The sequence below is a fragment of the Athene noctua genome, chromosome 1 (genome assembly GCF_965140245.1).
Source record: "Athene noctua chromosome 1, bAthNoc1.hap1.1, whole genome shotgun sequence".
Lineage (NCBI taxonomy): Eukaryota > Metazoa > Chordata > Aves > Strigiformes > Strigidae > Athene > Athene noctua.
The window spans coordinates 264,277,757-264,287,409 of NC_134037.1; the positions used below are offsets into that span (position 1 = coordinate 264,277,757).

The following is a 9,653-nucleotide window of genomic DNA, read 5'->3' on the forward strand; positions in this document are numbered from 1 at the left end:
CGCTGCCAGTGAAGTGCGGGGAGGCATGAGCTATTTGTTGGTTTTTTTTTTCCAATAAACTCACTTTTCACACAAACAGCCCCCAAATCTGCACCACAGACCCCCAGAGCCCGTGTTTAGAGGTGAGGGGAGGCCCCCTGGCGCTCCCCCGACCCCTACGAGACCCGACCCCCCCGCCTCAGCAGTTCCCCACATAGCAGAGCTCGGCGATGCCGTCGGGGATGGCGCGGAAGTACTCCAGGCTGGCGCGGTGCACCTTGCAGCGGTACTTCCCGCAGGTTTTGGCGTACTGCAGGAAATGGGGGGCCCCGGGGAAGAGAACGTTATCGGCCAGGACGGTAGCCCCTGGGGCTAGCAGCTGGTGGGTCTCTAGTAGCTGCAGATCCCGCAGGTAGCAGCGTTTCCCGTGGTCCATGAAGACAAAATCGGCCTTGGCCAGGCCGTGCCGCGCCCGCAGCCGGGGGATCACCTCCTCCGAGGGGCCCACGATCAGCTCCACCTGCACGTGGAGCCCCCCCGCTCAGCTCCTGGGGTTTTAGGGGGCCCCCACCCACCCATCCACCCGCTGGCCACCACGCCGGCGCCCCAGGGAAAGGATCTGGCTTTTCCCTTCCCGGCTATCCCGTGGTTCCACGGCATGGAGGGGCCCCCCCAGCCCTTTTCCTTGCTCCCCTTGTCTCGCTCCATGAGCCGTGGGGCGTGTGGCACTCACCGTCCGCTCGTCGAAGCCGGCCAGGCGGATGACTTTCTCGGCCACAGCGGCGTGGCGGGGGTCGGGTTCCACGGTGTAGAGGCGGGCGCCGAGGGGCAGCCCCTGTGCCAGCAGCACCGTGCCGTAGCCGCAGTAGGTGCCCAGTTCCAGCACCCGCTGCGGCGCCCGTTCCCGGACCAGCCGCTCCACGATTCTCCCTGTCACGGCACGTGGCCCTCAGCACCCCCACGGCCCACCTTGGCACCCCCCCCGCTGTCTCTGGGCAGGGGGAGGGGGCCAAGAGGGGCAGAGGGCACAGCAGGAGGGGTGGATGGTTGCACCAAAGCTGCCCGTGGCCCCAACCGGCCTTGCCCGAGGCACCCACCCCTGACCCCAGCGCTGCTGGGGGGATAGAGCCCCAAAAACGTGCCACGGCTGTGCCAAGGGCTCCACAGCCACACCAGTGACACCATGGCCACACCAGCAATGCCACAGTGGTGCCAAGGGTGCCACGGCCACACCAGTGACACCACGGCCACACCCGCAGTGCCACAGCTGTGCTGGCAATACCACGGCTATGCCAGTGATGCCATGCCCATGCCAGCGGTGTCACAGCCACACTGATCGTGCCACAGCTGTCTTGGCGGTGCCAGGGCTGCCATGGGCACACCAACAGTGTCCTAGCCGTGCTGGTGGTGCCACAGCCACACCATTGGTTCTGTGGCCACACCAGTGATGCCACGGGTGCATCAACTGTGCCACAACTGTGCATACAGTGCTATGGTGATACCAGCAGTGCCATAGCCGGGGTGATGGTGCTCTGGCTGTGCCAGGGGTGCCACAGCCACACTAACAGTGCCATGGCCACACACACTGGTGAAATGGTGTCATGGCCGTGTCAGTGATGCTACAGCCACACTAATTGTGCCCTGGCTGTGCCAGTGGTGCTATGGCTGTGCCAGTCGTGCTGTGGCCACACCAACGGTGCCATGGCTGTGCCCGTGATTCCTTGGTTGTGCCAACACTGCCATGGACATGCCAGTGGTGCCATGGCTGTGCCCATGATGCCGTGGCCGTGCCAACGGTGCCATAGCCACATCGACAATGCCACAGCCACACCACCATCACCACAGCTGCACTGGTGTTGCCACAGCCATGCCATTGGTGCTGTGCCCGGTGCCGGGACGCCGCCCCCCTCCCTCGTGCGGCGCGGGCGAGGGTCGCACTGACCTTTGACAGGCCCGACGCAGCTGAGGTGCTCGCAGTAGTAGCTCCACTGGTCGAGGGTCTGGAGGACGTGCCGGGGGTCGCCGGGGATGGCGTGGGCCAGCAGGTACTGGAAGGCGCGTTGCTCCCGCGGCACGCCGGTGAGCCGGTCCCGTAGCCACCCCACCAGCACCGCCCGGTACAGCAGCACCAGGTAGTGCCGGTACCGGATCAGGAGGGTGATGAGGAAGGGGAGGAAGGCCAGGGCGATCGCCGGCGACACCATTGGGAAGGGGTGAGGCTGTGGAAAGGGCCCCCCCCCCCCATGAGTGATGCTGAGCGTGCGGGATGGGGGGTCAGCCCACTCGTGTCATGAGCTGGCAGTGCTCTGCACACGCCCCACACCCCCCCGGGCTTGCCCGGCCCCGGGGTGCTCTGGGGGTCCCCACGCCGGGGGCTGAGGGGTGCTGGAGGGGGGAGACGAGACACACACTGGCCAGAACAGCCCCTTGCCCCCCCCCCCCCCCCCCCAGCTTTGACCCAGTTTTGCTGCCCCTGCACCCTAAAACCTGCACCCCAAAGCTGGCACCCCCCACCCTGAGCTGCTGGGGGCCCCGGGCGCAGCGAGGGGCAGGGGCCGGGGGGTGGCACCTACCTGTCCCCCCGCTGCGGGCGGCAGGGAGCGGGCAGGGAGCGGGCAGGCGAGCCAGGCTGCCCACTCAATTATTGATGGTGTCACCTCAGCCGGTACCGGCTCCGGTTACCGGGCTGGGGGAGGGGTCCGGGGGCTGGCGCCTCGTACTGGGAGCTGGGGGCTTGATACTGGGGCTGGGGGCATGGAACTGGGAGCTGGGGGCCTGATTCAGGAAATGGGGTCCCAGTACTGGGGCTAGGGCCCGATCCTGGGGCTGGGGAGCACCCACCCGAGCCGGGGGGGGGCAGCTGGATTGAGGGGCTGGATTTGGGGGTGGGGGTTTTGGGGGGGGCTGGATGCTGGTCTGGGGGGTGGGTGCTGTGCCGAGGGAGTCTCCCCCCCGCTCCTCCCCAGCCTGTCGCGGGCTCTGAGGTGGGGGATCCCTGCAGCCCCCCCCAGCACGGCGGGGCTCAGCCCCTCGCCCTGCCACCGCCCCCCCAAGCCGGAGTGAGGGGCTGAGCCCCAACGAACTCACTGCAGTGATGGGGGGGCAGGTGGGGACCCCCCAGCGCAGGGTGGGGGTCGGCGCCCGCTTGTCCCCCCCCCAGTGCCCCCGGGAGCCCCACCCGTGACCCTGCTCAGCCGGAGCGGCCATGGAACCCCCCGAAGGGCTGCGCAGTGGGAGCACTGGGAGTACTGGGGGTCAACAGGGACACGGGGAGCGGGGGGGGGGGGGGGGGGCGGCGGCGACACGGGACAGACACAGACACCACACGTGACCGTGTGCGCTCACGTGACGACGCGCCGGGGGCGGGGCCGGCGCACACTTCCCCCCCTTCCGCGCGCTGATTGGCTGCCTGTCACGTGACGGCGGCGCCTTTAGGCGGGTCGCGGAACCCAAGCGTCTCCCTCCCCCCTGTTGCTTTCCCATTGGTTCTCTCCTCCCACGTGACTCGATGGCGGGTCACGGGGCAGGCAGTGGGCGGGGCGCGGCCCCTCCTCGCGCCCCCCCGCTGTCGCCGCCGCTCTCACGTGACCGGGGCGGCCGGGCCCCTACCGGACACCGTAGCGGCGCCGCGCCCGGCCGGGCCCTGCTGCGCCTCGCCATGGGCTGCTGCTACAGCAGCGAGGCCGAGGCCTCCGACCAGGTGCGCGGGGAGGGGGCCCTGCCGGGGGGAGGGGGGCGGCGGCGGCCTGTCCTTTCAGGCCGCTGTGGCGGGGGGGGGGACACACGACCCCGGAGGGGAGCGGCGCGGAGGGCTCGTAGCGGGGCTGGCGGCACCGAGCGGCGGAACTGCCGGGCCGCGGGCAGCGCCTGGGCCCTCGGTCCTTCCCCGCGGCCTCCCGGCCTGGGTTCCCCTCCGTTTGCCCCTGGGTTTTGGGGGAGTTCCCCGCTCTGCGGTGCCCGCGGTTGTGTGGCACCGGGAGGGGGACGGGGAGCTGGCAACCCCGGCCTCAACTCCTCCTCCCGCGCGGTGCCCGCGTAGGGACGAGCCCGAAGACACCCGGGGGGCCCCTGGCGTGGCCTCCCCCGACTCTGCCCTAATGTCACAGTTCCTGGTCTAGGAGAGGAGCCCAGGGGAAGGTGCCGCTTGCCCCGGGAAGTTCGGGGTGGCCCCCTGGGTCCTTGTCATCCCCCTCCCGCCCCTTCCCCGGGGCTGGCTTCTCTCCTACACCAGCCTCCGAGAGCTGCTCCTGCCTGCCATCATCTCAGTGTCACCCTTTCCTCGCCTTCCCCCCCGCCCTTGCTTTCCCCCGGCCTCACGCAGCCTCTCTGGGAGCAGGAGGAGGTGGGTCGGGCAGGATGAGCCCCCACAAACACTCCCCGTAGCCCCCTGTCCCACCGCTGAGCCCACTGCCTGAAGCGCTGCGAGGTTTTCCTCCCTGGGACAGTGTGACTGTCCTCACCACCTCCTGCTGAGCAGCTTTGGGGGGGGGGGGGGCCGCGTGCAAAATCGGGGCTGTCACCTGTCCTGCGGAAATTTAATCCACGGTGCGGGCAGCCACTGCCTGTGCCCTGCCAGTGAGCTCGGCTGTGATGGCTGTTTTGCTGATTAAGGATACCCATTAAACTCAGACGGCAGAGTGAAAAGAGTAGGGGCATTTTACTGGCGATAACTAAGTAACGTAGAAGAATAATACAGAAAACGTACAGTAAGAAAAGACAGAATAGCGCACTTAAACAAATAGGAAAATGCAGGGTAATGCATCAAATCATTACTACCTGAGAGAGAGAGAGCAGTGGTTAAGGAGGATCCATCACCACCCGCACCCGTTCCCAGCATCCAGCCCCGCAGTCCCTGGGCAGCCCCGGGTGCAGCGAGGGTTTGCAGAGCCTGTCCCGGCAAGTGGGGGTCCTACGGGGTGCGTCCACCCGTAGCTGAGGCATCCAAAGTTGTGGCTGGCGGGTCTGGCCTTACAGACCAAAAATCAGCACACCAGAATAGCCGGCACCTTTGTTTTGAGCGGAAATACCTGGTTTCATTCTCACATTAGGATAATTCCCCCAGAGCCTGGCCAGGGCTCAAGGGAGAAGCTCAGGGAGTTTCTCTGTTTATCTGATGGGATTACAAGCAAGTTCACACATCAGGTCGCAGGGTCAGACAACTGACTCCATGACCCTGTTATTTTATCCACACACAAAGAAAGATAAAGGTTTATTGAGTATAGCTACATCTTCCATACATATTTCAGTAACAATTACATCCTGAGTGAACAGCTTCGGCTCAGGGCCTGTTGCTCAGGCTTCAACACTTCCACCTTTTACATCAGCACAGGTGGTTTGTTATAACTTAGTACAATACCCGCTAGCACAACGGTTATCAGTTATAAAATATACAGGATTCATCTGTAGGTCAACTCTGGCTTGGGCCGGCTGTCCGAGCCTTAGCTCTTCAGTGGCTCGTTGCCAGGGGGACCTGTGGCCGAGCCATGCTGCTCCTGAGTGGGCTGCAGGGATGGAGAGGGGCCTGGACTGGAGGATTGTGATGGTGTTTCCCGGTGGGAGGAAGAGCAGCAGGAGCTGCTGGCCGAGGAGAAGTCACCGATGGAGGAGCAACCATGCTGCTGGCTCACCCCGGGTGCCCCTGGGCTGCGGCCACACCATAACCCACACAAGCCACGTTTTTGTGCCAGTGTGGACGTGAGGAAAGGCTGGTGGATCCCTCTGGCCCTCCCCGGGCTGGGGTGGGTTCTGCTCAGGCAGGTTGGGGATGCGACAGGTGCATCCTCGTTAGGCGCCAGGTTTTGGGCAGGTCGGTGCCAGCACGTTGAGTGGGAACTCGGGATCCTCTGTGGGGACGCCCGCTCTGCCTGTAGGGTTGGTGGCCCCTGCTGCCTGATTTCAGCCACGCTCACTCCTTTTGTGGCAGCAGTGGAAAAAGAAAAAATTGAGGAATAGGAGTCTGACCACTGCCTCAGCAGAGCTGGGACTGTGCTGGGGCTACCTCAGGACATGTGAGGCAGCCAGGGCTGATCCTCCTCTTGCTTTTCTCCAGGAGGAAGAGACGAAGCGGCTGCTGGAGCCGGCAGCCAGCCCCCCCAACAAGGTGCTGAATGGCGCAGAGCAGAGCTACCACAACCTCCCATCGGCACGCACCGACGAGCAGGCCATGCTCTCCTCCATCCTCGCCAAAACGGCCATGTGAGGCTCGTGCCGTACACGCCATGGGGTGCTGGGGGGGGAGCAGCCACGGCTGCAGGACCCGGCGCAGTGCTGGTGGGGGTGGGCTGCTCGCAGACAGCTCCCCTCACTCTGATTTGAGCCCTGTGAGGTGCAGAGATGAGACCCCGGGTGTGAGGTGACCCCTTGGCTGCTGGGCTGGGGATAGCAGCCAGAACTGGGGAGCCCTAAACTGGGAAAAGTGAGTCCTTGGGGTGTGGAGAGGGGGACTGGGGCATCAGCACTATGTTGTCTTCTCGGAGTGGGGGGGACATGGGGACGCTTCTCCTTGCAGAGGCAGCCCCCTAATATGCACGGGGGGGGGGTGTATGTGTGTTGCTTGTGGGCCCTGCTGCTCCCCTGCTTGCCACGAAGGAGCTGGTGGCAACCGGTGTGTGTCCCACAGCAGCCCCGAGGGCCACTCTTCTTGGCGGGGGGCCTGCGGCCAGGCTGTGGCACACACTTGGGCAAGCGCCCAGCTCCTCTCCGAGCCCAGGGCTTGGTACTGGGGCTCTCGGGCCGTCAGCTGAGTGCTTAATCCTTGCAGTGACATGGCAGAGCCTCCTTCCCCAAGCAGCTGCATGCTGAGGTCCCCGGGATGTGGGCTGGCCTGTGCCGGGGGGAGCTGCGGAGCGAAGCCCCCAGCCCTGTGTCCGTCTGTCTGGGGACAAACGGTCCTTGATGTTTCCCTCCTGACAAGCAACTGCTCCAGCCCGGCACGGTGGCAGCATCCATGCTGCGAGTTTGGCCTCTGAGCTGTTTGGGGGGCCCAAATCCTGGCGTGGGTGCTGGGTCTGCCCGAGACAGGGAGAATGTTTGTGGGGAGCGACGAGCCTGCAGCTGGACCCACTGTCTTTGTGTTTCTGCAGCAACATCATTGATGTGTCGGCAGCCGATTCCCAGGGCATGGAGCAGCACGAGTACATGGACAGAGCCAGGCAGTACAGGTGGGACCTGCCCCACTCCCTCAAAACTGCCTTCACGTGGCGATTTTTAACCTCGGGAGAGTAAATTCTGCGTGGAGCTGGGCTCCCTGCGCCTGGGGAAGTTGGTGCTCAGCCCCGCTCCTCCCCTCCACCCTCCTGGCGCTGCAGAGCTGAGGGAGGTGGTGCACAAAGGGCTCCTGTGTTCCCTCGCCCGGCACAGGGGGGCTGGAAGCGGTTGCTCCCGCTTGAAAAGACGCCTGTGTTGGGCGAGCTGGAAGCTCCCTCGTCCTCCCGTCTCGGGGGTGGATGCTGGGAACGATGCGGCTTTTGCCCAGTGCCGGTGCCTGGAGGTGTGGCACCATCTTGTGCCAAGCCCGGGGGCTCCCCGGTGCGTTTCTCCCCCGGTGCCGGCACCGACGCTCGGTGCTCTCCCCTCGGCAGCACGCGCCTGGCCATGCTGAGCAACAACCTGACGCACTGGAAGAAGCTCCCGCTGCTGCCGTCCCTGACCAACCAACCGCACCAAGTGCTCGCCAGCGACCCCGTCCCCTTCGCAGACCTGCAGCAGGTGAGAGGGGCTGGGGGGAAGCTCTGAGGCCCCCCGAGCCGGTCCCCGGGGTCCCCCTCGGTGCTCTGTGGAGACACGGGGGGTGAAATGTCACCATCCTGGCTTGCCATGAGCTCTGACAGCGATAGCTTTACAGATTCCCAGAATCATGGAGGTTGGAAAAGCCCCTGCAGCTCCTCCAGCCCAGCCATGACCCTCCCCCTGACTGTTCCCAACTCCCCCAGATCCCTCAGCGCTGGCTCAGCCCGACTCTTCAACCCCTCCAGGGATCCCGGGGACTCCCCCCTGCCCTGGGCAGCCCATTCCAACGCCCAACAGCCCCTTCTGCACAGAAATCCTTCCTCAGAGCCAGCCTGACCCTGCCCTGGGCAGCTTGAGGCCATTCCCTCGGGGCCTGGCGCTGGCTCCTTGGCTCCAGAGACTCATCCCCCCTCTCTGCCCCCTCCTGGCAGGGAGTTGCAGAGGGCCAGGAGGTCTCCCCTCAGCCTCCTCTGCTCCAGACTGAACCCCCCCAGTTCCCCCAGCCGCTCCTCCAGCTTGTCTGTGGCAGCCCAGCCGTGCTGGAGGGTCCCAGCATCCACTCGCAGGGTCTTCAGCTCAGTGCAGCCTCACCAGAGGAGCACTGGCCGCGCGGGGGCTCCTGTGAGAGTCATGGTGCCAGTGATAAAGCCAAAATCCCAAGTTTCAGCAGCCTGGGAGGACTCAGTGCTGAAGGCAAAGCCTGGGGACGGGTTTCTAGCGCAGGAACCGCGCAGGCAGCGGCTCTAAAGTTCATCCAGTCCTGTCAGAGGATCGTTCGTGGCAGGAGGGGGTTTGGCGGTGCCGGCAGCTTCACTCCCAGCGAGTCCCGCAGCCGCTTTGAGAAAGGAGCTGCTGGGGAATCGCTCTTCCTCGCAGCAGGAGCTGCTGCTTTGCCCATTAAACACCCGGAAAAGTCCCAGCGTGGCTCCCAGCTTTTACGGGGCGGGTCTCCCCGTTCCCCCTGGCTGGTTCTGGTCTACTTGTTGGTCCCTGGAGCTGCAGGAGGGCTGGCGCAGCCCAGCACAAACCCCTCATCCCGCTTCCCGGGCCACAACCTGCCCCAGCGCGTCCTCGGGGACGGGGACGAATTGCTCCCCGTCCTACGGGCAGGTGGGTGTCAGCAGGCGCTCGACTCGGGGTGGTGGGTGCTCGGAGCAACGCTGAGCACCTGGGGCGGGATGTGCCGGCGTAACCCACGGCATTTTCTTTGGGATAAGGATTTTTTTGTGGGTTTGTGACATTTCTGGGGGGTGGATAGGGGCATTTTCCAGAGCCGGCACTGAGGCCGGGTGCTGCGCTTGCGCCCGCAGGTGTCCCGGATAGCCGCCTACGCCTTCAGCGCGCTCTCACAGATCCGCGTCGACGCCAAAGAAGAACTGGTTGTACAGTTTGGCATCCCCTGAGCCCTCCCTGCAGCACCACAGCTTCACGGGTTTTGGGTTGTTTTTCTTGTTTCCTTGGGGTTTGGTTTTTTGATTTTTTTTTTTTTTTTTTTTTTTCTCTCCCCCTTTTTGTCTTTGTTTCTTCTCCCCTCCCTCCCCACGGCGCTGTGACAGAACTTGTACAGACACCGGCTTTCCTGGCGCTGCTCGGAGGTTTTTTTTCTCCTTGGGAGGGGAGTGGGGGGGTGCGTGGGGAGGGGGCTGCGTTTTGCCGACGCGGGGGAGGCCCTGCCATGGCTCGGCACTGTGCCGGGGCACCGGGAAGGGTGGGCTGGAGCCAGGCGGGGCTGGAGTCAGGCTGCCGCGGATGGGACGCTCTGAGCGGGAACACGGTGGCTGCTGACACCCTCCCCACTCATTTTTACATGTTTGGACCTTTATTTTGGTTTTTTTAATTATTATTTTTGGCCACAGTAGATAAAACGATGTTCATCCAGTGCTTGTCTCCTCTGTTCGGTGCCAGCCCTAGGGGGGGATGTGGTGGGAGAGCCCGGTGGGGGGGTG

The 9,653-nt window shown here is 64.6% G+C and overlaps 2 protein-coding genes across 2 annotated transcripts; one reads left to right on the forward strand and one right to left on the reverse strand.

Moving 5' to 3' along the window:
* Window positions 1–47: 47 nt before the first annotated feature.
* On the reverse strand, window positions 48–3,228 carry TOMT (transmembrane O-methyltransferase). Its single transcript, XM_074919476.1, has 4 exons — window positions 3,067–3,228; window positions 1,922–2,198; window positions 713–909; window positions 48–499 (listed from the first exon to the last, which is right to left on the reverse strand). Exons 1-4 carry the CDS (start codon window positions 3,184–3,186, stop codon window positions 179–181), a joined length of 915 nt encoding a protein of 304 aa, XP_074775577.1. The 5' UTR covers window positions 3,187–3,228; the 3' UTR covers window positions 48–178.
* A 289-nt stretch (window positions 3,229–3,517) lies between these two features.
* LAMTOR1 (late endosomal/lysosomal adaptor, MAPK and MTOR activator 1) lies at window positions 3,518–9,586 on the forward strand. The gene is made up of 5 exons (XM_074919546.1): window positions 3,518–3,679; window positions 6,029–6,174; window positions 7,062–7,139; window positions 7,560–7,686; window positions 9,018–9,586. Exons 1-5 carry the CDS (start codon window positions 3,638–3,640, stop codon window positions 9,108–9,110), a joined length of 486 nt encoding a protein of 161 aa, XP_074775647.1. The 5' UTR covers window positions 3,518–3,637; the 3' UTR covers window positions 9,111–9,586.
* The last annotated feature ends 67 nt before the right edge of the window (window positions 9,587–9,653 follow it).

Excerpts from the sequence above, each read along its gene's own strand:
- TOMT (XM_074919476.1), bottom strand. The coding sequence starts at position 3,186 with ATGGCCGCTCCGGCTGAGCAGGGTCACGGGTGGGGCTCCCGGGGGCAC. Across the intron at positions 2,199-3,066 it reads CCTGCCCCCCCATCACTGCA|CCTCACCCCTTCCCAATGGT; the intron begins GTGAGTTCGTTG and ends CCCTTTCCACAG. Across the intron at positions 910-1,921 it reads CTGCGTCGGGCCTGTCAAAG|GGAGAATCGTGGAGCGGCTG; the intron begins GTCAGTGCGACC and ends GTGCCGTGACAG.
- LAMTOR1 (XM_074919546.1), top strand. The coding sequence starts at position 3,638 with ATGGGCTGCTGCTACAGCAGCGAGGCCGAGGCCTCCGACCAG. Across the intron at positions 3,680-6,028 it reads AGGCCGAGGCCTCCGACCAG|GAGGAAGAGACGAAGCGGCT; the intron begins GTGCGCGGGGAG and ends GCTTTTCTCCAG. Across the intron at positions 7,687-9,017 it reads CCTTCGCAGACCTGCAGCAG|GTGTCCCGGATAGCCGCCTA; the intron begins GTGAGAGGGGCT and ends TTGCGCCCGCAG.